The sequence below is a fragment of the Mesoplodon densirostris genome, chromosome 12 (genome assembly GCF_025265405.1).
Source record: "Mesoplodon densirostris isolate mMesDen1 chromosome 12, mMesDen1 primary haplotype, whole genome shotgun sequence".
Lineage (NCBI taxonomy): Eukaryota > Metazoa > Chordata > Mammalia > Artiodactyla > Ziphiidae > Mesoplodon > Mesoplodon densirostris.
The window spans coordinates 9,175,665-9,201,383 of record NC_082672.1 but is presented as its reverse complement, the minus strand read 5'-3'; the positions used below and the strand labels follow the sequence as shown (position 1 = coordinate 9,201,383).

Sequence of the window (25,719 nt, the reverse complement as noted above, 5' to 3'; positions counted from 1 at the left end):
TTATGTAGTGTACATCATAACTGAATCGTTGCGACCTGTGCTAGCTTAGCTGACAGGTGGGTGTCAGTGAGGGTCAAGCTCTAGGAAGCCTGGATATGCTCCCACTGACATTCGTCTTTCTCAGTTACTACGTCCAGTCACCCCGGCTTGTAATCCTGAGGTCAACTTTGATTCCTAACCAGGCACATCCTTTCATCCTTTGTCTGAAGTATCTCTCATGACCATCTTCTGCAATTCATTCCCACATCACCACCCTAATCCCACCTCTCACATGCCAGCAGCCTAACCAACCAAGCTCCTTGTTGCCAGAACCCTACTTCCAGTCTGCTTGTCTGATTAATGTCCCTTTTGGTCCATCCATTTCCCTCCTGAAAAATGTCAACACTGCTGCCCCAATACCCCGCCCCCAGTTTCTACAGGATGAAATCCACAGTCCTTAACTTCGCATCCAAGAGCCTTCTAACCGAGACCCAGCTGCCTGGTTCAGCCCACCCTTCAACACCGGGGTCACTGCCGCCCCTCACATGGAAGGGGCTCCCTCCTCCCTCCCCCACCACTCCCAGACCTGCACCATCAGGCCAGCTCGCTCGCCCTTTCAGCAGCCTTTCCCCTCTCAATGTGCAGTCCCTTATGCCACACAAACTATTCGTGTGTTATTAAATTACTGCACTGTTATTTAGCTCTTTGAAAACCAGGCAGGTAAGCAGGCTGATGGCAAAGATCACACCTTATGTTTCCTATACATGAGCAGCTATTCACTAGTGGCAAAGGAAAGGGCTGGGTATGGTTCAAGTCCAAGGTTTCCCTACTGTATTGTTGTCTGTCTCTCCCTTCAGAAAACTGTTAGCATTTGCTTAATATATTAGGTGCTCTAATGTTGGGTGCATGATATTCACAACTGTTGTATCTTCTTGATGAGCTGAGGGCTTGGTGTATGGATTCTGCCCCTCTAGTTCTCACCTGAGTGATGCATGTTCTCCTGGCTGGTCAGACACCTTCCCGTGTCATCCTCCAAGAGAGCACTCACGTCACACACCCTAACAAATCCTACTTAATCCCCACTAGTCCACTACTGGCTGAAACTCCAGATTTTTAATTAGCATTTCTGGGAAAGCTTATGGTATGACTTCAAGACCACATTGCTCTACCTACCTCATAATTTCCACCCTATTCTTCATCTCCTCCACCCTATTCTTTCAACACATTTACCACGGATACCATTCCAGAAGTAATGACAGATCCTCAAGCAACCTTTCAAAGATGCTGCCATGAAAAACGGTCCTTGCCCATGAGCCATGAAAACTTCCAATTTAGAAAAGAGCAGGAGTGGGGAGGACTCTACTGCCTACCAACATGTTTAAATAAAAACTGATGGGCAATGTAGGTCCTGTTATGACAACACAAGCCAGGTCAAGGCAGTGGGCGTGGCCTCTGAAGGCCGGGAGTGGGCACCTAAGCCCGACAGACTTCTGGGACCCAATAGTCAGGGCACTGGCCAGGCTGTGGTTTTAAGTGTCAAACCTTTTTGATGTACATCCTTTTTTGTTTTCTCCTATAGGATCACCAATGCCCGTTGAAATACATCTGGTTAACATGCTTCACAGCACTCAAAAAAGCATGCAGGGAGTTTGTTATTTTATCTCCCACTGTATATGGGACACACACACACACACACACGCACACGCGCACACACACACACACACACAGTCTAAAGAAGTAATTTTGTATATAGGTCTCTGAGCACTGGAAAGGAACTCAGGATGCCACCTGGTCCTGCCATGGACGTACCCTCTATCCTTACACGGAAAGGCCATAAAAGAGAGACATCGGGTAGGCACTTGTTGCTTCTGAACACTTTCCTCCAAAACACAAGGCCCACGTGCTGGGAAGAGCAGAAGGGCCAGGAACCAGCAGTGCTGCCCAGGTCTCAGCCATGCAGTCGGCACTGCGGGCCAGACTTCCAACGCAAGGATCTGTTCTCTGTCTCCTAGTTTTATACGAGTCTCTCAAAATAGTTTCTAACCCAGAAAACTTGGACCTTCAGGCTAGACAGACATCTTTCTCTCAAGGGTTGGGCATCCTGTCACCACGGCTTCCATCTTCTTCTTTCTGCTGTACCTGCAAAGTGTGTCTTTTTAAGACTCTGAAACGTCGTATAACAATTTAGAGCCTCCATAAGCATGACTGCAGTATCAAAAGATGACGACTAAACATGAAAATTATGACTCACCCCTAAGTTAAAGAACCTCCTTTTATTCTTGACCACAATTGGAAAATTAAAGTCTACAAGGATTTCTTTCTTTTTTTTTTTTTTGAGTTCACTTAGAGGACACAAACAGAGAAGGACCCACAGAGAAGATCTCTAAAGGATTTATAAGTCACAATTTTTTTTTAAAGTGTAATTCTCGAAAGATAGGGGACCAGAGCTCTTTGGAGAAACAGCTGATTCCAGGGCTGGAGCAGGGTCTGGAGCATCTGGAGGTACCAGTATGTAAGAAGTGCCTTGAAAATAATGGGGTCACGAGGGCCCAGGAGCCGACTCAAAGGGGCTCCGAAAAGCAAATCTCCAACGATTTTAGCTACAAAATAACAGTATAGATGATGGCCCATAGAAGAAAACACATATTAACATAAGTAACCAAACAATAAATGGAGAAGGGAAATTGGTTCCTTACAGAATTCCATTAATATGTGTAAATGGAATGATTTTTTTTAAAAAAAATCACCATTTCTCAAATACTACAATAACTGTTTCACGCAAATCTCATCAATGGATGTAGAACTAATAGATGAAAATTTAAGAAACAGGATATTCACAGAGTTTCAAAGACTCTCTTTGTCGTCATTGACAAAGACTTGTCAATTACGAAGGGGAGGTGAGTAACTTTGCAGAGAAGCCTGGCCAACGCCACCTTGACCCGAGATCAAAGTCAACACCAGAAGCAGGATATGCCGGCGCCACACGCTGCCTGCAAGGCTGAAACAGCACTCCTGTCGGATTCGCGCCCAAAGCGCAAACCTCAAATCTTACCGTGGGAAAAGGTATGCGACGGATCCAGGGTGAGGGGCTTTCTAAAGAGTCCATGGTCAGTGCTCTGCACAAGTGTCAAGGCTGTGCTAGACAGACAGACAGACTTTGGGACTGTCCCAGATGGAAGGAGACTGGGGAGTGTGACAACTAAATGTAGGTGGGATTCCAGGCAGATCCTGGGGCAGGAAAGGGACATTGGTGGACAACCGATAAGACGGGAACACAGACTGTTAAGGGCATCATGTATCAAGGTGACCGTCCTGACTCTGCTACCTGGACTGTGTTTATGTTACGGTGTTGACATCTGGGGAAGCTGCTGAAGGGCACGTGGGAATTCTTTGTACCTACTATTTTTGGAACCTTTTTAAAGTCTGAAATGATTTCAAAACGAAAAAACAAAATGGTTAAAACATTTACATTCAAAACGTGCGGCAGAGAGCGAGGACGATGCTCCACCTCTCGATAGGAGTCAGGATTTCACAGGCGTGTGTCTGTCTAACATCAGCAAAGGAACATTCAGAATTGTGCACTTCGTTGTAATTAAATTTTACATCAAAAGAAAATCAAAACATACTGACCTCTAACGAACAGTATGCATTTTGGGGCAAGTATACCGATGCCTGCAATTTACTCTGCAACATGGTGGTGGGGCCAGCGGGGCGGAGGGCCATGAAATGAGGACAGGGAGGGGTGTGACAAGGCCCGCGGCGACATGCTAACGGGAGGCTCGTGGCTGCGGGCACATGGGCTTCACCGTGAAATGCTTTTCATTTTGCAGTGTTTTGAAAGTTTTCACTGGAAGAGTTTAGAAAGGTCTGGGGTGGGAGGATGGGCTGCAGATCACGGCGCGCCTCACGGAGGGGGAGAACAGAGAAGACCTGCCAGGCGCCCCTCCCACCCGGAGGCAGATAACGGAGATAACCGACAGTGGCTGAAGCTCTTCCCACACTTCCACATGGAAGGAAAGGCGCTTAGGCGGGGGCCTGGGCCTCCGCTCCCACTCTCGGACCCTCCGCAGGGCAGGCCCGGGTCCGTCAGAAAACTGTCCCCACGGCCGCCCTCCCTGCCCCCCCCCCCCCCAGCCACACTGAGAAGCCACCATGGCTTCTCCTCAGGCCCTCCCCACACGTCTCCAGCCTCTCTTCTCGGCCAGTCTGAGCTGGGCTTCTAAACGTCCCCCTAGAGGTGGTCTAGCCGGAGTCCTCGCAGCGGCAAACTTCTGTAAGAAACTAAGTGATTCAAAAATTCTGTCTGTTCCGTGTTCAAGTTAGGGTACCAAAGACAGAAAGGAGAGGAAGGTCTGACAGCTGCGATTGGACGTGTTTGTTAAAACAAAGCACACACAGACCCAGAGAATCGCTTTTTGCTCTCCTTTGTGATACAGGTAAGCCACTGACGGTAAGGCATGAAGATGTAACCTCCCCCCACCCCCGCCAAAGAAATCTGCCTGTGAGCATGATTTTAGAAACTGGAAAAAAATAATGTACTTAAATGGCTGAAACATCATTTCTAGTGCCAATAAAATAGAAATGTAAATCAGAATACATGATTTACAACCCTGGGTAAGGAATGTAAGGGAAAAGACACTTGGCCTTCATTTCGTCCCCTCGTGGTCTCCAGCCCCTTCCCAGCATCCTCCCTGCTGGAGCCCTGGGCCCAAGGCAAGTTCAGAAACTCCTGCGGACAGGAGGACTATGGGAGCGAGCCCTGGGAGGGACAAAGCCGGGGGAGAAGGGTGCTTTCAAAGCACTGAAGAATCTGGGGCAGGACCAGGCTCCTCTAGCTTTTGCTCTGGCCTGAGGATGCCGGGCAGGGTTATAACACAGCCAATCTCAACTTCTCTGTCCCACGCTGACACCAGCGTGCAGGGAAGCCGCCTGATCCCTCCCTCTCGATGTTCTCTCCTCTTCGGATCTAAGGGTTTACAGAAAGGAAGACCAATGCTTCCCGTCCTACATGCTCCCACTTGACTGTTACACATACAATGAAAAAGGGACCCCAAGAGGCTTTTTTCTTTGGGGAGAAGACCCTTTGAGAGAGGTTGCCCGTTTCGCAGCTAAGCTGGGGGATGGGAGGAGAGCGGAGGCAGGACTGAAAGAGCCAAGCTGCTCAGATTTCCACTCGGAGGAAACGGGCATCTGCGTGGGCGAGGGTAGTCACAAGCTGACAGCAACAAGTCCCTGACTCTGGCTCTATCTGGCAGCTTGAAAAACCTGTTCGGACAGCCCTGGCCTTGGCTATGTTACAAGATCTGCTCATTCAGGAAGGCGGTTTCCCATGTATATTCCCACGAGGCCGCGGTGCTCCCTGCTGACCGGCTACCGCCCTCCAGCTCAGGGGCCTCCACAAGGACGAGGGCTGGTTTCCCGAGTCCCTGACTTATGCAGACTGTTTCTGCCTGTCCCCAGCACTGGATCTAGCACACCGGGGAAGGAGCAAACCAAGAGCCCCCAGTAACTCACTTCGGGGTCCTCAGGTGAGTCCCTGCGATCCTCTGCTAAGCACGCCATGTCCTAAGTGTAACTGGATTCGTCCGACTGGCACCGCGTCTCCCAGCGGAGACGCGCTCCTCCACCCACCCTGGGCGCGCGGTGGAGGGGCTGCAACGCCAGGCACCGGTCCCCACCCCAGGGGAAATGGGTCTGGACTGTGGGTCCTGGCCAGAGCGCCTGTGGCCGGGATTATGGTGGACTCTGTATAGGTTATCGTGTGTCAGAAGCGGTGCTGCTCCCCTCATGAATGTCAGGGTAGGGGTGGGAACCTGGGGCCTGGGGGAGCCGAGAGCAGGTGAGACAGGTGAGTGGCCACTCCAAGCCCAAGGAACAGGGAACCGCCGCGGAGAACGTGTCCTCACCGAAACAGAATGAGTTGTGTGTGTGTGTGTCTAGCCCCTTGGCAGGAAAAAGGCATCTGCGCAGAACTGGTAACCACAGGAATGGGCAAAGGGAGTCGGGGGAGGCCAGCCTGCCTGCACTGAACTGCAGCAGGGCCCACTCCACAAACTAACACACTGAGGCAATCGGGTACCTCCTGCAGGTTCAGAGCATTTAGCTAGACTGTCCGTACAGAAAGGCTACTGTGCGCAGAATCTCAAGGTCTCTGATAGCACCATAAGTATTCTGGGTCGGATCAGCACAAACAAGCCGCCCAGCACTGCCTGGCTGGTGGCTGTAGGCGTGCTGGTACCTACAGGCAGCGGGGGCGGCCTCAGAGGAAGGAGCGGGAGATGGCTTCCTGCAGCTCTTGTTCGGCCTTCTTTCACAAGCTCCAAAATCCGTGAGGTCACGGACCACTGTGGTCCCCCTGCCGGGCCCCACGGCACGTGCTACACATGCTAATGAACAGGCTAAGAGAGACATAACGCACACCTCTGAACCAACCTCCGCCATGGCTACTTCACAGTCACAAAGCTCTTAAGCGTCAGACGCTGGGCCAGTAAGTTGCTAGATAAATACTCTGAAGGGAACCCATATGCACATTTGCCATTTTCTCCATGGCTTCCAGGCCTGATACCCCACCAACTAAAGAAAATATAAAGTTCAACTCACTTATCATCTTTCTCATAAATATTTAGTCCAAGGGCATCAACTCCAAGCCAAAGGTCTGTTCCTTTCTTATTTTTTATCTCAAAATAGTTGATCCCATACATTTCCAGGTCCTGGGCAATCTTCAGATACTCCAACATAGCACTGTCTCTAGGTGGGGAGAACAAACATCGGCATCGTCGTTAGCGTGCACCCCGCGCTCGACAGTTACACCGCCACCAGGATCTGAAACGTAGTGCGATCACGGAGGACGGGCTGACAGCCAGGGGTCTCCGTCGCTGTCCCTCTGCTGGCCTGTGCCCCAAGTGGGCGCCCAGCCATCCCGGACACTGACCACGGGCGTACGTCACGCGTCAGGAAAGAACCGAACTGGCTCGGGCTGCCCACTCTGGACACAGAGGGCTTCCCTTGGAAATTCTCTCTCTCTCTCTCTGGCCCACACGGTGCTTCAGGGAGCCCACCGTCTGCCTCACTTGGGGCCACTGCTTGGGCTTTGAGTTATTTCCCTCCACAGAAGATGCTCGGGTCAGGCAGGAAATTCTAAGGACACAAAGTCTCTGAGGCCCAAACTGCAAACGAACTTCTGAGGATGGGACATCATGCTGAGAGCTGCTGCCAGTGCCCGAGAGGAGGATTCCAGGACAGAGCATCTGGTCGCTTCGTTCTCACCAGCCACGTGTCCCACTCAGACCCTCTCCACGCCTCGCTGGTGTTTCTTTATTAGCAAGTGTTTCTCACCTGGGAACTTTTTTTTTTGACATTTACAACCTTTTGAAGGCAACCACCTTATGGACGATGAACGAACCAGCACCTCTGTGACAGGGAAAAGAAAATGCCTGGTGGGCTGCGAGCAATGCTCCGGCCCCCTTGACTAAAATGAAGAGTTTCAGACACAAGCTTTTCTTTCCTCTGAAACAAGCGGGGGAGAAGGCTTGAGGGACTGAAGGTGTCAACTAAACCGCTCCTGGCCCTGGTGGCGGTGGGGAGGAACACCTGGCTTCGTTTAGGAAGAAACCTCACCGGCAGCTCCTTACCTTCCCTACCCTTCTAGGCACGGCTCCGAGCGAGTCACCCGAAGGACCCGAGTCCCCTGCAAAGAAGACCGGCTCCCAGCCCAGCACTCACTTGAGCATCCCGCGGTGCTCGGCGTGCCACACCTGGATCCGGTCCTCCCACTGGTCCCTGGTGAGCTTGTGCTGGTCCATGACTCTGGATTGCAAAGGAAGAGGGCACAGAGCCGTCAGCCCAAAGGGCTGGGAGAGGCGAGCGACCGGCCACTGAGCACCCTCACACAAACCTTGACTTTTCTCTCAAATAAAACCATCTACTTCCTAAGATGCGGCATTTCTATTTATGACAATTAACAGCCTGGACGATTTAGAACCTGGAATGAGACAAACCCAGTCTTGCTAGAAGCACAGGGAGATCAGCTCGGTGCTTTGTGACCGCCTGGAGGGGTGGGATAGGGAGGGTGGGAGGGAGACGCAAAAGGGAGGGGATATGGAAACATATGTATATGTATAACTGATTAAATTTGTTATAAAGCAAAAAAAAAAAAAAAAAAAATAGAAACACTTTTTTTTTTTTTTTTTTTGCGGTATGCGGGCCTCTCACTGTTGTGGCCTCCCCCGTTGCGGAGCACAGGCTCCGGACGCGCAGGCTCCGGACGCGCAGGCTCAGCGGCCATGGCTCACGGGCCCAGCCGCTCCGCGGCATATGGGATCCTCCCAGACCGGGGCACGAACCCGTATCCCCTGCATCGGCAGGCGGACTCTCAACCACTTGCGCCACCAGGGAGGCCCAGAAACACTTTTAAAAGGTGTTTTATTTTAAGTGGCCTCTCCTTCCAAAACAGGTAATTTATGTGACCGCCAGTCAATAAAAAGATTGAACAGGGGCCGGTTTACCAGACACCAGGGAGAGCGAAGAAGGTTCCGCTCTGGCCCCTGCGGCCCCTGTGAGGAGGGCCCCCTCCCCCGCTGAGCCCCTCCGTCGCAGACGCCACTCCAGGGTCCACCGAGGGGTGGCAGGGCCTGCGGAAGGCCGGCCCGTGACTGCAGACAGAGCCCCCGCCTGCAGGAACACTCGCCCTCCACAAAGCCCTTCGGCCTCCCGACCCTCCTGGCACGACGCTCGCACGCGGGCCCGGCCCTCGCCGGCTCACCTTTGGGGGATCAGCCGCTCGGAGCTGAGGTACCCGGACTTGTGCAGCTCCTTGCTGTAGTCCCCGAACTTGGCCTGCACAGCGTAGGAGCCCAGGAGCACCGCCGTCTCGGGCGGGCAGTAAATCTCATCGCTGAGAATCCCCTCCTTCACTTGCAGGAAGAAAAGCTTCTGGGTGATGTCCTGGATGAGCTCCTCGGACACGTCTTCGGGGTAGAACTTGGCCCGGAACTTGAACTGCAGAGGGTTCTCCTTTCTGACCTCCTGGGCAGACACCTGGGCGGCAGAGGCCAAACCCTCACTGCAAGTTCGAAAGACAAAGACCTGCCTTCCCAACACAGGTTTTAACCACTGACTCAAAAGCGTCCTTCAGGACAGTTTTCAGAAGATAATGTTTATTCTGAAAGTCACCTTTTTAGCATGGAAGACATAAGGCCAGTGAGAGTCCTGTTACACCTTCACACTAGCCCCAGCCCCAGCCTTGGTTTTCTGGGGGCGATGCTAACAACGCCGGGGGACTGCCTGAGTGACCCGCGAATCTGGCCTCTGTCCACATGGCCAGGCCAGCCCTGGACCATGAACTCACTCTCAGTAATTCCTCACGCTCCCCCCACCCCCTTCCATGCCTCCAATCACCCTCCTGACGGACGGGTCCAGTAATATGGGAGGAAAGCAGGAGTTGGAGAAAAGAGAGAAACTGTCTGGAGAAAACACATTTAGCTTACTGCTTTTCTTTGTAATTGTTAATAGAATTATCCAGTCTTTGGAGTTGAAACTCTTATCACAGGTTCAAACAGAGCAATAACAGATTCTTACAAAACAGTGGATGATTCATGGTTTATAAGATTAACAATCTCATTGGAAAAAAAAAAAAAAAAGCTAAGGTCAACTAAAAGCTGAGCAATTAAGCATCATACACTCCAATAAGGGAGCAGTAAGGAGAAATACCGGGATCTAATTTCCAGCAACTATCCCCATTTACTGGAAACCTGCAAGCTCTCTGTCTTTAAAAACTTTGACACAAATAGAAAGGAACACAAAACAAAAGACAGAGTTTCAATGTCAACAAAGTAGACCAAACCCAATTAATAGCCTGTAAATAGTTAACATGACTTACCTTTTTATCAAGTTTCAACCAGGTAGGAAATCCTTTGTTATCCACATACTGGAGGCCAAAGTACCACACTTCCCGAAGGCCGATGGTCTTAACCACCTGTGTGAAAGAGACGGGGCGGGGCCGAAACAGTCAGGAGGAACTCTCTGGATGGCAGTGGCCCTGGGCCGCCACCATCACATGGTGCAGCAGAGCTGCCGGGAGAGCCAGGTGCCAGCCAGCTTAGACACTGTGGGTAGGCCTCCGCTACACTGTCTGTTACTAACAGACATGAACCATTTACTTCCTTTTTTTTGGGGCCGCACTGTGCAGCTTGTGGGATCTTAGTTCCCTGACCAGGGATCGAACCCAGGCCCCTGCAGTGAGAGCACCAAGTCCTAACCACTGGACCGCCAGGGAAGTCCCTGAACCATTTACTTTTCATATAAATTTGAGCAGATTTCGGGTTAACTTTAAATCTTATAAAATGTCACCCCTACTCCTCTGTCTTCCATTATGTCATTCTGAGTAAAGACAGCTGGGCGGGCCACAGGGAATGGGCCGTAACCCAGGTACACCCACCGGTGAAAGTGTGTGTGTGTCACAGGTGTGACTGCACCTGTCGGGGGGCCCACATGACAAAGGGGCTGAACGACACCAACACGCGGCAGAACCTCCCCTGGCCGCCCGCCTCTGCTCCTCAGCAGCCGGCCAGGCCCCTGCTCAGCGGGATCCGGGAAACAGCGGCCCCGGAACGGTATAGAAGGCAGCGGGCAACAAGCTTCCAGGGAAGAGGGGGCGTGCGCAGCTTCGCACACGCCATGGGGCGACGAGCGCTCTTTGAACCTCCAGAAACGTGAAATTCTGATACAGGAAGGCAGAATTCAGCCCTAGGCCACAGTGAGTTTCACAGTTTTAAAATCGTCTCCAGTACTAGGACAAAAGTCTCCTGTGGTCCATTACACGGACAGCCCCACGATGGTTACTCTTGTGTCTTGAAGTCAAAAAGCAACTTGCCGTGGACACTTGTTGAATACTGTCAGAACTGTGCCGCACAGTTTTAAATTCCATGACATATAATGTTAAGCCTTTAAAAAAGAGGTTACTATTCTTCAAATATACGGCTTCTATCATATTTAAAGGGAAAGAGGGCTGTACACACTAGAAATGAAAATCAGGTATCTGGAGCACTTATTGACAATAAAATCTGAAACACCAAACAAAGTCTGCCTTGAACCTGTTTCTGCATCGGCCTCGGCTGCGGGGCCAGATGCCTGCGGGAGCTCCCGAGTCTCCGAGTCTCCGTTTGCTACACGCCAGGGAACGACCTGCTCATCCACTCGCTTCACTCACCCAAAAAAAGAGGCGGCGGCACTAGACCCGAGACTCCTCGTCACGAAGCGACAGGAGAGCGGTTTTGACTCTTACCAGCGCTCCCCCCGCAAGTCTGGTGAAGCCCCAGGTCTGCTTTTTGTGGTAGCCAAGTATAGAGGAAGCTGACTGAAAGCCCAGGTTTTCTAGACCCAATCCTGCTAGTTTCCTAAACCTCCATCTCAACATTTGGATACGAAACCTGCCTCGCCCTCCTCTGCGGGCTGTCCAAAGCCGCGCGAGAAAGCCCCGCGTACAGAAGCCATTCTATACCTCTCCTTCCACTCCATCCACCCAACTGCAGCCTTAGCCTGGGTCTGACCAGCGTGAAACCATTTCCTGTCCACTTGACGTCCCTGCCCCGTGCCTGTCAGACCCTCGCTGATCTTCAGACTCCTCTTCTGCATCTGCTCCGATGTGGCCACTCCCCCTTCACGGAGCCGACCAGACTCTGGAGCCATGGTCCTGACCCGGGTCCCTCACTCTCTCTGTGGAAGCCCGTCCCTGGGTTCCCTGATCTGCCACCCACCTTTACGTATGACTCTTCCGTCTACTTCCAGGACAACTGTCCTCAGCGTGTTTCAAAGCCCTACTTCTCTCCCTACGGCTCCCCCAAAACAACACAACAGAAGTAAACAACCTTCCTTTCTGCAGTCCATTCTAAAAACTGACCTGTCAGTCCTCTCTGCGAGGGAAACCCAGCATTCCTAGAAAAACACAATCACTGCTCTCTCCAATGTCCCTACCTTAGCCTAAAGCTGATACACAGCACGCAAGCCAAATCTGAACGGGTGTGGGGTCCATTCCTTTACCTATGCCTCTGTAGTGTTTGTTTGTTTGTTTGTTTGTTTCTTTATTATTTAAATTTTTGGCTGCGTTGGGTCTTCGTTGCTGCACGCGGGCTTACTGTAGGTGCGGCGAGCGGGGGCTACTCTTCGTGGTGGTGCGCGGGCTTCTCACTGTGGTGGCTTCTCTTGCTGTGGAGCACGGGCTCTAGGCGCACGGACTTCAGTACTTGTGGCACTCGGGCGCCGTAGTTGTGGCTCGCGGGCTCTAGAGCACAGGCTCAGTAGTTGTGGCACGTGGGCTCAGTAGTTGCGGCTCGCGGGCTCTAGAGCACAGGCTCAGTAGTTGTGGCACAAGGGCTTAGCTGCTCTGTGGCATGTGGGATCTTCCCTGACCAGGGCTTGAACTTGTGTCCCCTGCATTGGCAGGTGGATTCTTAACCACTGTGCCACCAGGTTCAAGCAACAGCTGGAAAATACTACTGATACTTTCTGGTGATGAAAACAGTGAGCAGAGAGTCACGTGGCAGGAACTCCTTTCTCAGCACGTCGGCAGCTGCAGTAGTGGGAAAGCACCATGGCCCCGCCAGGAACCTGCCCGGCCTCCGCGGCCACCACTGTCTCTGTGAGGGCCTCCGTCACCTCGGAGCCCTGGACTAGAATCTAGTCACAGACGAAGCAACAGCACTGGGGCAGGGGCTGGGGGACAGTTACTGCTGAGGAGACTCAAGTGACAGAGTGGGTGGGAGGGAAACAGACAGACTAACTACCTTCCAAGTCTCCTCCAACCGATGCCAGTGAAGGACCACATTTTAGTGACGGGCAGCTGGGCTCATGAATGAGCTTCCGAGACCTAGAAGCGCATCAGATGGAGCAGCAGAGAAAGGACGCAGAGCCCCGTGCAGCCCGCAGCCCTTCCTGGATGTTCGTTCAGGAGGAAACAGGCCCGGCGTGGCGGAGGGGAAGAGAGGCGCCCAGCCTGCCTGTGCCGACGAGGCCTGAGCATCCCCGCCTCACGGACCACGTCGGAGGGATAAACGAGTGGGTCTTCAAAGAGCGAGGTGCAACTGGGATCAAGGCTGTGGAGACGGCCTTTCCTGCCAGGGCTCTGTGTCCACAGTTCTAACACAGACCGGGTCATGTCCCGCTGACCCCACGAGCGGCTCCACGGGTCCGCTCCAGCCTCAAGTCCCCAGATTACACAGTATTTCACAATAGGAATACACAATACTGAAAAAAGTTCCAACACTAACTCTGGTGACTGAGGGACGCGCTAGCTGCAGGCAGAGCTGACCCGAACCCCCGGCTTCCTCCCCATCCCTGCTCTCACCACTGCCCCATATGGTGCCCAGGATTTCCTTTCATAAGAAAACCCTTAGGTTTCCACCCCAAGTCCAGCCCCACCCCAGGCAGTAAATGTCTTTATCGTTATCGGGTGAGGCACGGCCAGGGAATGGCCTCAAAATAACAACACAGGGAGAGCGGAGGCTGCATTCGAACCCTGCCCTGGAGGTGTGAGCACCCAGGCCCTGCTCACTGGCTTGGGGAAATTCACCTGCTGGGTGCTGACTTTGGGGATGAAAGGGAGATCCCATCAGGCCCAGGGTGAGTCACCTATAGTTTCTACATTTGCCAGGACTCCGCTCCACTTTCCAGTTTGGTGCTGGGATGCAGAGCACGGCTTGGCCCACCGGCGGGGCCTCTCAGGAAGGCCGCTAACGGTGCAGGGGGCTGTGAACGCACACCCTGCCCCGGAGCCCTACTGGGTCCTCAGTCCCAGAGCAGAATTCACAAAGCCCAGCAAGGTAGCTCTCGCTCTGTCTAAAGCTTGGAACCGTTTCGTGGAAGAGTTATCACGGCCCTCATGGTGGTGCACCGCGCTTATTAAAACTCTGCGTCACCTTCAGCTTTCACGAAGAGAGGGGCAGGAGCGCGGCTGGGCTGTTACCTGGCTGGAGGGAAGGTGTGTGCTGAGCTCCGAGGGGCTCAGGACGCTGCGGCTGCAGGGAGGGCTGGGGAGAGGCCGCCTGGCCCCACACTGTCCTCCACTGCACCCCGGCCGCGAACCAGATAGCAGGAAACGGCCAGGGGGACCGTGGAGACCCCAGCGGGAGGGGTGGCAGCCAGAGCTCTCGGGTGAGGCTCTGGCTCGTGAAGACTGCACGGCACCCCTTCTCCTCGGGACTGCGAACAGGGGCCACCCCAGGGAGAGTGTTTACGACAGCTGAATCCCGCTGGCAGGAGGGGAAAAAAGGGTCTACTCCACAGCGAGAAGCTAACAGCCAACCAAGGTAATAAATGTGCTCGGCAAACAAAGTGATTCCGATGCTGCCAACACTTTTGTCTACCTGGGAACCCTCTCTCTTAAGTTCACAGAAACCAACCTGATCGAAAAGCTGTTTTCCTGTTGTATTTGGCTGGATGGCAAACTCCAGCTCCGCATCCATGGTGGTAACTCGGACATTGATCTAGAAAACAGAATGGAACACATTACACTTACCCGGGTGTTTTTAATAATCTCCGAGTGTCCCACCTGAACTCAACGGTCCTGAGCAACGTGGTGAGAGTATGTCCCTCCTCCGCACCCATTCTCATACCTGTCACCACACATAGACACACACACACCAAGCCACACACCTCCAACCCCAAAACACACACCACACCCCCACCCAGCTCTGTGCCTATGCATGCAGTTTGGATTCAAATGTGTGCCCTTGTGGCTTTAATAAAGCACAATTCACGCTTAGGTCTAAGCTGTTTTTCTACAAAATACTTTGATAACTGTCAACATATTTTCCATACACCATCTCACATTGTGACCCTACGACAGCTAAGTGAAGCCGCCTCTGGGCGTCCACACCAAGTCGGTAAGTGAAACGAGAGGACAGAGGAGGGTCTGTGCACAAGAACGCCGCCAGCAGCTTTAGAAACCACCTCGACAGTGGAGAGAGAAATGGCTAAACGATCACAGACACATCGGAGAGGATAGGATACTCTGTAGTAATTAGAAAAGGTAAGTGTGAAGACAGTGGAAACATGGAAGCATTACTAGGATGGTAAGGTCACAAGGCGGTAGTGACGGGAAGGCCTAAAAAAACGTCTCTAATGGTGCCATATTGGTGGTTTAAAGAAATTTATTTCAAGGTCATTTTCCAATTTATCACCTGAAAAAAACCAGAATTGGCTAGCATATGAAAAACATGCAAATCTAGCTACTTTATATCACGGTCCCAAAGGAAAACAACACAGCAACTATAATGCTTAACATTAAGAAATGCTTGCTTCTCACCATTTTTCATGTGAAATATATAAATAGCTAGAGAGACATATATTCCAAATTCTTCCTAACACAGACAGAAATGTAATGAGGACAGTGACTGACTGTATTTATTATTTTTTAAAATATTTATTTATTTATTTAATTTTTGGCTGCGTCGGGTCTTAGCTGCGGCACACAGGATCTTCCTTGCAGCATGCAGGATCTTTTCTTGCAGTGTGCAGGCTTCTCTCTCTAGTTGCGGCTCGTGTGCTCAGTAGTTGCGGTGCATGGGCTTAGTTGCCCTGCAGCATGTGGGATCTTAGTTCCCCAACCAGGGACTGAACCCATGTCCCCTACATTGGAAGGCAGATTCTTAACCACTGGACCACCAGGGAAGTCCCCTAAATGTATTATTTAGCTTCCTGATATAAGAACTAAAAAGTGGTGAGTTCCAAATGTGTGTCATGCCTTGGCTGGATACTTAGACTCTAAGTTGAACAAAAATTAGTCTTTACAAATCATTTTTCCCCTAACACTCAAAACTGTGATGATTGAGAGATACTTTTACATACATACAGCCTGTCTTAAAGGTTCTCTGACTGATATAACATATAGAGAAGTCAGGCATAATTTTCCAGATTTTAATACACATTTCCTCTCCAATCACAAGTCTACAAATTAAAGAACTGAAGTTTACTGAGAAGACTAGGCACATTCTAGATTCTTCAAGTTTATTTAAATATAAAAACCTAAGTTTCTTCCTTTTCCTGCCAGCAATAATTTAAAGAAATCACAAAATGGCTGTTACAAAGCAAGTCTCTCTCTCTCAATTATGGTTCCAAGGGCACATAAGAGAGAAGTGAAAAGCAGCCCCAAAGTCAAATATTCTGTAACAAACGCAGCTCCAAATTAAATTACACTCATAAGCCCACAATGAATGTCACACTTGAAACTGACGTGGAGGGATGCGGGGCTGACGAATGCCGGGCCTCAGATACGCTTTTCTTTCTCTGTTACCTACTGATTCAGAAACTGAACCACCAAACAATGTGTACTGAATGCCACTACCCTGGTTAAGATGCATATAAGAGACCAGAGGTTCATGCGTAGGAGATTTCAGACTCTAACTCCTACATCTCGATCACCTCTAAATTTGAGGACCAAGAAAAAAAGGTCACCTCCGGAAACCAATGCTAATAATTAACATAAAAAAGTGATCATCACACTATTTTTAACCATTTTGCAAACTTTAACAGGAATTTAGAAAAAAACTATTTTAAGGTTCTGAGCTGGTTCATATTTGACTCAAAGTTCACACAACTCTGAAAAAGCAAAGAACCTGCAAAATGAATATTTTTACTGAGATTAGATGTAACAAGCCAGTAGTATGTAGAAAGTGAACTTTCTTAAAAATTAAGTGTATTGGAAAGGTCTGCGCAACCCGCAAAAACTGCACCTCCCAACACAGGCACTTAAAATGACCATCAGGGCTTCCCTGGTGGCGCAGTGGTTAAGAATCCGCCTGCCAACTCAGGGGACACGGGTTCGAGCCCTGGTCCGGGAAGATCCCACATGCCGCGGAGCAACTAAGCCCGTGCGCCACAACTACTGAGCCTGAGCTCTAGAGTATGAGAGCCACAACTACTGAGCCCACGTGCCGCAACTACTGAAGCCCGTGTTCCACAATAAGAGAAGCCACCACAATGAAAAAAGGCCATGCACCGCAACGAAGAGTAGCTCTCGCTCGCGGCAACTAGAGAAAAGCCCGTGTGCAACAACAAAGACCGAATGCAGCCAAAAATAAGCCAAAAAAAAAAAAAAAAGACCATCAGCAGCTCCAGTGAGACGTTCCACCAAGCTTCACTTGTTCTGGTCTTTCCAGGGACTTCCTTCCCTGAGCTGCAACACCCAGGCAATCCTGCAGTCTGGTGTATGGCCACAAACAAAGCTGTCAAGCCAGCGACCAGGCTAAGCTCTTTGGGCTGCAGTCAGAGGCACGGCTGGGACCAGTGTCGGGAGGCAGACAACCTTTCCCTCCGCTGTGCCTACCAGCCCCGTTGGAAAGAGCAACGCCCAGTTCTGATCTGGGGAGGCACCAAAATTTTCATTTTCAGACACCCCCTAAAATTACAAAATCAAGGTTAATTTTAATCAATATATGTGTATTTCATTTACAGTGCATGGTCTACAATCTTGAGACCAAGGTTGAGATGGGAGAACTCATGAAAGCTAAACACTCGAATGAACAGCATGTTAATGATCTCCAGCCAAGCTGCCCTGCAGGATTGGGCGCGTGTCCCTTGACTAGTCGTTACCCTACTCGTGTCTCTCATGGGGTCGGGGGTAAAATGCTATTCTGGGCCAGCACGAGTGTTCCTTCTGCAAGACTACCTCAAGGACTGCAGGATGTTTACCATCCCTGAGCCCACCCACTAAACACCAGGTATCCCCAGTCCTCTAAAAGTACCCAACACACCTGCACCCCAAAATACCCTCTGGAGAAAGGGGGTGCTCCTGCCCTGACTGAGGACCACAGCACGGCACCGCCTTAATCAGTAGCAGGTTAAGCAGGTCCATGTTTAGAAAGACTATTAAGATGCTTTTAAACTTTATAGATCTGTAATAACGTACTGAAATACAGCATAAACTTTCATCAAAGTTTAAGATGGAACATTTACTCAGACGACAGGACCATTTATATTCATGTTTTGGTCCACTTATCCAGGGGCTTTCAAAGAAATCAGGCTTTGGCATATTACGGAAACATACCTAAATCCCAACTCTCCTTTTTATTATCCTGTTAGGTTTCCTTGGTAATCAATTGGTTGTTTTGTTTTTTGTTTTACAATATGTGGTCTTAATTAATTAATTAATTATGGCTGTGCTGGGTCTTCATTTCTGTGCGAGGGCTTTCTCTAGTTGCGGCGAGCGGGGGCCACTCTTCATCGCGGTGCGCGGGCCTCTCACTATCGCGGCCTCTCCCGTTGCGGAGCACAGACTCAGCAGTTGTGGCTCACGGGCCTAGTGGCTCCGCGGCATGTGGGATCTTCCCAGACCAGGGCTCGAACCCGTGTCCCCTGCACTGGCAGGCAGATTCTCAACCACTGCGCCACCAGGGAAGCCCCTCAATTGTTTTCAGTGAACTCAATGTGTACTTGGGAAAAGCTAGCACTCGTGTTTGCAGTGGTGCCACAGAAAAAAAGTGGGACGATATGGTTATGCATGATAAATGTGAGAATGGTCCCACAAAAAGCTGGAGGTCCAGGGTAAAACGTATCACCACACAAACCCAAACCACATGCAAAGGCTGGAGTAAAGCACATGGTTTGCAATTTTTATTGTCTTTGTATTTCCCCCTAGATCACACACTTTTCTCAAAGGCAATATTCTCTGAAGGCAGCAAAATCACATAGTAAAGTGCGGTACAGGTGTGTACAGTATGCAGTTAGTCATTTAAAATCTACCCACCAAAAGGGCAATGCTTATGCCAGGCTGGTCAAAATACTGAAACCCTTTCTAACATTCTGCTCTGTTTGGTGGGGGCAGCGGTGATAAAAGTTTAATTCTGCCCATGTACCCCAACCCCCTACATACACACAGAGGACCATGTGGTTGGTGTAGATGATAATTTAGTCATTCATGTCTCTCCTCCAAATGCTACTCCTTTTGAAGCTATGGCACAAAGCTGTAGTTAGAGTTCCAAAATGTTAGAACCTAAAAGGAACCAGACATACTCATACTCCACTATGTATAATGGAAATTCATAAGTTTCAGTATGAGAGTTACATTAGCACTGTACGGATTTAAAATAACAAGGTTTTTTTTAAAAACAGCTATATACTAGGTCAGAATTTTAGAGTAAGATAATGTATCCTAGACACAAAACTTGGTATTGAAGGTGTCTGAACCCCTTGAGGAAAATGAAGTTTTTAATGAGTATTTGTGTGTTTTTCACACTGACCATATTTAGCAGAAAAATCTTTCTTCTTTTTTGCCTCTGATAGTAGCCTAGCTTAGTAGGAGTTTTCATTTCAATAAGAGAGGTAAGTTTCTGATCTATTACTAAAATATCAGTATATGCAAGACACAAATGCCTAAAAACAAAAATAGCAATGAATTTCATTTTATTTCTAAAACAAGAACTAATGAAACTAGCCAGTAAAACTTCTTAAATTTAAGCAGAACACCAGGCACTTTTTTCTTCATGAATATAATGACTGGTGTTTCACAGGTATTTGCACCAGACCACTTAACCATATAATGCGTATCTTGTTTAGTATCAGGATTCAACACGTATACCTACCTACCTCTGCCTTAATGAAGACGATGACCTCCTAACTGTAACACTCCCTCATCTCCTCTTTCAAAACTTCTATCTGCTCTTCTCATTATGGGTTAGCTCAGCTCAAAACTACCATCAACAAGCTGATGAACCATAATAGCTTTCACCTTCTGTTCCCAGCCCACTCCAGCTGGTGGGCACCGTGCATGCCTTCAGGGCTCACGCCCTCCACAAACACCAGTCAGTGCCTCCTGGGGCGGGGGGCGGCCCGCCGCTTACGACTTAAATAGGTGGCCCTCAAATAGATGCCACACACCCCAGTCCTTCAGGACCAACCATTAGAATCCCCAGAGCAGCTTCTGAAACACCTGAGTTTCTGGGCCTCAAACCAAGAACCTGTATTTTTTAAAAGCCACTCAAATGATTTTGAGGACCAACCAGATTCACTGATCCCTGGAACAGTGGGCGAGGGCCTGGGAGCCCTGAGGCCCCATGGCACGGTGACCTGCGGAGGCCTTCCTCCCTGGGGCCTCAGCCCCCTGATCTGCAAAGAGAGGGTCTGGGTTAGAGGACCTGAGTCCTTTCCAGCTCTGAAATGCTCGGTCTAAAGTCCAAAGGCCCAAGGTGAGATGCAATCCGAGCTAGAGCTGTGCACGTGCAGAGGGAATGGGAAGATTCATGAGAAAATAAGTAACTACGTGACACTACTACGAGCTGGCTGGGAGGCTGTTTTCATGGACAAAGGAAAAGCTCAAACCTGTTTTCACACTTCCAAGGATGGGGATGTAAGTCTCTAACCAGACACACGATAGTACAAGTTTTATTGCTCCAATGCAACTGACAGCTCTTTTTCCAATAAAAAAGGGAATTAAAGGTGTTAAACCCCAATCTGTTTTTTAAAAATATAAATTCAATAACAATTCACCCTATTAAAATCAAATAAATCCACCATCCCCGCTTTGCGGGGCAATCACAAACACAGGCCTGACGGCAGGCGGTGGGCAGGATCGCCTCCGGGCCTAGCCCCAGCCTGCCGGAGGCACTCCCTGCTCCTTTATAAGATGGAAATGACTCTATCCGTAAGGGACCTTCTAACATTCTGTAGCTTAATTATAGGAGTGACTTCTGACATCATCCCAATCAGTGGCTGTGTAGGTTCTACAAAATTATCTGAATTTAAAGAGAGAGGGACAAAGCATGGGGGGTGGGAAGGCAGTATTTTCAGGTCACACAGGTTAAGGTTCTCTATTTTTTTTCCCCTTTCTTTCTTTAACTGAAAGGCTTTGAGAGTCTTTGCTGTATTAATGCAAATTGTGAAATTCCAAGACGGTGCCTTAGTCTAGGTCTCCCAGATTCTTCTGCCTACAGGTTTTTTTCCATGGAATATCCCAAAGGACCAGTATTTTTCACAATACACTTTGGAAGAACATGATTTTTGAGTCTTCTTGGTTTAATTTTATCAAAATGGTATCTAAAATGCCTTCTAAGTGTCTGAGAGATGCAGAAAAGATACTGCGTTGACAGTAAAATACTGTATTTCACTTCTAACCCATGTACGATTGCTGAACTTTTGGCTGTCAAATTATCTCACTCATTATTTTCCTCATTTTGGTAAATAAATCTAGTTCTGCAATCTTTCCTTTGAGAAATGTCTACTTCCTCCTGAACTACTTTAAACTTTGTGTAAGAAAACCTCCCGCCACCATCACACTTTTTACAGAATAAATTCACACCATATTAAAGACCAAGACAGGAGGGAAAAGTTCAAAACCAGTTCTTCCACAAACTTTACAGACAAGTAGCCATTTTACATCTTCTTAGACTAACCAGGTTTAGGTAATTTTAGTAGCCAGAACACTGCAGGGGAAATAAAAGTTTGCAATGATTTTCCTATGTATGCAGAATCAGGAAAACCATGAAAGGGAAATTCAAATAGTAACATTTGAATGTTTGAATTGCAGGCAGTGGATTCAGTGATAACAGATTAATCCCTATATTATCACACCTGCATTTACTCAAAAATTAGTCTAAGTAGAACTATCTAAGCACCACCAAGATTACATTGAGAGCTTGACCTTTCATAATCATTTAAAATGGCAATGCTGTTTTCCAACATTCCAGCCCTCTTCTGAAGGTGCCACTTCAGCAGCTTTCAAATATTTGGGTAAGACCTTTCAAATACTTCGAAAGGCTCTGACAGGAAGTAGTGTGGTAAACTTTCTCCCACAAATGGGGGAAGAAACGCAGGGGAGTATGATGAGGAAAAATTCTCACAACTGAAATGAATTATAAAACCTTCTTCAGATGCTATTTTGGTTCACTTAACTGAATAATTATTGAGACGACATTGTATTTTTATTTTCATCATTGAGTCATTACTCTTTACAACAGCTTTGTTGAAATATAACTTACATCCCATAAAATTCACCCATTTAAAATGTGCAACTGAGTGGTCTTTAGCAACTCCACAGAGTTATGCAACCAACCCCACTATCTAATTTTAGAACATTTCATCACCCCAAAAAGAAACCCCATGCCCGCTGGCAGTCACTCCCATAACTCCTTCCCCCCAACCCTGGCAACCAAGCATCTACTTTGTGTCTCCACAGATTTCCCTATTTTGGACATTTCATATAAACAGAATCATACACTATGTGGTCTTTGGTGACTTGCTTCTGTCACTTAACATGTTTTCAAGATTTGTCCAGGTTGTAGCATGTATCAGCACTTCATTCCTTTTTTTTTAACTGCCAAGTAATATTCCACTATCCAGATATCTCACTTTTGTCTATATATACATTCATTGCTGATGGACATTTGGGTTGAGGATCTTACTGTTTTCTGTGTTGCTTTAGTGATTATAAATATGAAACAGCTAGAAAACAAGTCATTTGAACTAGACTATGGTCAATTTGGTATTCAAATTGATAAGAAAAAATTTTAAGGGCAAACGAAGATGAAAGAAAATGAATTTTTTAAAACTAAAATTCAACTTAAGTTCACTGTTTCATTTAAGTTGTGAGTAAAAATACGCTACGTTCTCAGGAAGAAGGTGCCAGCTGCCAAACAAACTGCTGTGAGCACAGCAGGAAACACGTCTCCTCCACGGGCACACTCGCTCTCCCCTGAGGCCAGCAGTCATTCCAGCCGCAGGAACTGTAGTCAGCCCCTTCCCTTAACAAACCAGGAGCCAGCTCGGGGGAGCAGCCCTCCCCCGGGGCAGAGGGGAGAGCCCAGGCTCTTGTAAATTTTGAGCAGCAAACTGAGTCTTGTTTCACATTTAACTCCAATTGGTGCCGAGCTCGTCATTGCCCAGCACCCAATTAAAGTACCAAAAAAAATTTTTTTAACGGAACACTATCTTTGTATTTTGCTTTCTTGGATGAACATTAACCAACCCCTCCAGAGCCCTGCTCACTGCAGCAATACCAGACATGCTTCGTGAAGGCTGGTGTCTGTTAGCAAGTGCACAGGAAGCATGGCCAGCCACATCTCACATGCTACTCTCCCCAGGCCCTCAGTGCGCCTCAAACTTGAACACACAAAAGAATTACCTGGGAGCTCGTTCAAACAGTTTCCTGGGCCCCAGGCCCAGAGATTCTGACTCCGGAGGTTGGGATGGGCCCATCCATCTTCAGCTCCTCCCATCTCATAAGCAAGGCCACACCCACACAGACCCTGCCCTCAGGGAAAGAGGCTAGGCTAGGATCCTGAACGAGCAAACAGCCACAACTCCTTCTGGCAAGATTAATGTATGTACTGCTACTATTTATACTCCATTATGTGAAAACACCTTTACTAGACTTCCGTTCAGTACTAGACCTAAACTCGCAGAGACAGGTTTTTCTTAATGAAACTGTATCTCTACAGAGGGATGCCAATTTTTGTACTCTCTTTGGATCCTGATCCCCTTATCTTTAAGATAAAAAATCAGTCTCATGAACATACTCCAACTCAATAAATCACAGCATTAGCTATGACACACAGTGGTCATTTACAAATAATAACTACCCTCTGTAAAACATTACCATTAACTCAGCAAACATTAATCAGCTTAGTGTAGAAATGCAGACCTGTGAATTTCGCCAATTTAGAAGGCAAAGTTGGAAAGCCCCAAAGGCAATGGATTTTTTGTTTTTTAGCTCTTCTCTGTCCATATCACTAACCCTTTACAGGCTGTCCCGGCAATGGCTAATAGAGATGTTTGTTTCTATCTATTAAATAAAATGAATGTTTGTCTTCGTTAAATGTGCAACACTGCTCCCAGTAGCACTGTTTATATAAACAACAAAATTCTATAAAAGCAGTTGCCATTAAAAATCCAATGACCATAGTTTACATCGTTATAGTTTCTAATAAGCACACAGTTCTTTAGAAGTGTCCAACTTCTAAAGTGGACACTTTAGTGTGTCCACTTTAAAGTGTCCTTTCTATTCAAGAAAGGCAGCTGAGAAAACACCCTGTTGTACACCATTCTTTTAAGCATGGAGAGGTCAAAATAAAAACCAATATGCCAAAATATTAAAACACTATACAGAGAGAAGACAAGTAAAATAGAAATGTGGTTCTTAAAACACAATCTTTCATTAAATGGAGTCAAGTCCATAGTAACCTGATACTGACTGTACTGGCAAAGACATCAACTCTGCTGTCAGTCAAGAGGGAGGCATCGGTCACTCTCTAAAATGCTGCCAACAACAGCAGTAGCCACATGTCACCATGTGCCTGGAGGCAAGCTGGACTCAAAGTTAGAAACTTCAGGGGTACATGTGTAAGCTCGAGCTCTTAACACCAGACTTCTTGAGGTTTACTGACCTTTAGAGAAGGTGTGAATAACAGTATATCTTACTAATAACGCTATGGCAAACCTGACCACCAATGGATAATAACTTTTTAAAATCAGTCCTTTCTTTCAAGCTCTTCTGTATCTTAAGTTTAAATTAAACACAAACACATCATTATCTAGTCTTCTTTTTTGAGGTTAAAGAAGAAACTGAGTGAAGGTGAAGAAACTGGCTTGTTAGGCTTAGGAAAAATTTTCAAATGCCAAAGAAAACCGGCTATCTAGCTCCACAAAATCTTGGAAAAAGTCTACGGAATTAATCAGAACACAAACTGCCAGGCGATGCAGTAAGAATTCCGTGCACCATCATTTTGTCTGTAGCACAGCCAACCAAGACAGATGGGCAGGACAGACACAAACTCATATTCTAATCACGTATTCATATAATTGTACGATACCAGGATAATAAATATACCAGCCTTTTATTGCCTAGTAATAGGAACAATAAAACCATTGAATGTTAGGGCTGACAAGAGTCCACTCGAGACAACGCCTAAGGAGCTCAAAGTGCTGGCCCGGGGCTTCCCTGGTGGCGCAGTGATTGAGAGTCTGCCTGCCAATGCAGGGGACGCGGGTTCGTGCCCCGGTCCGGGAGGATCCCACATGCCGCGGAGCGGCTGGGCCCGTGAGCCATGGCCGCTGAGCCTGCGCATCCGGAGCCTGTGCTCCGCAAGGGGAGAGGCCACAGCGGTGAGAGGCCCGCGTACCACAAAAAAAAAAAAATTAAAAAAGTGCTGGCCCGCCGTTCCTTGTTATCCGCACTTCCCAGGAGTCACGGCCCGGTGCTATTCCCGGGGCTACGGAGTCCGGAAAGTCGCCGAGAAGGAGCGGGGGTGCCCGCGTCGGCCGCTCCCAGCCTCCCTCCCGCTGTCCATCCCAGAGCTCCAGGTACTCCAGCCCCTGTGGCAGTGGTCGCTCCCCCAGCAGGAAAATTCAAGCTCTGCAACGTGTGGACTGACGCTCACAGTTGATGAAAATAACTCCAAATTCCCTGTAGGTGAGACCTATCGAGAAACCGAATTAACCTACCACAATCGAGGGCCTCAGGCGAGGTCGTGGACCTTTGGGATTCCAACAGTCCTGCCCGCCCCTCCCACGCCTTCTCCAAGCACGTGTAAAAAGGCAGCCGGGGATTAGTGTCCGCCCAGCTGCTAATCACTAATGAAAAGTAAAGTCACAACTACAGAGTTCAGTGTCAAACGAGCCAACCTGACTCCATCATAAACCACAGAGCTGTGAGCAGTTTCTGAGCTCACGTCTTCGGAGAATCACGACGCCCTAGGGTAGGCACTTAGCTCATTTTCCAGAGAATTCAATATCACTTTAAGGAGTACTGAGGATAACTTA

At 48.6% G+C, this 25,719-nt stretch overlaps 1 protein-coding gene across 1 annotated transcript in view; it reads right to left on the bottom strand.

Moving 5' to 3' along the window:
- Positions 1-25,719, bottom strand: part of EZR (ezrin) — a 49,954-nt gene that overhangs the window by 9,839 nt on the left and 14,396 nt on the right. The window contains 5 exon segments of the mRNA XM_060114419.1: positions 6,580-6,726; positions 7,702-7,785; positions 8,741-9,015; positions 9,857-9,952; positions 14,373-14,456. Of these exon segments, the coding sequence (XP_059970402.1) occupies positions 6,580-6,726; positions 7,702-7,785; positions 8,741-9,015; positions 9,857-9,952; positions 14,373-14,456 (686 nt within the window).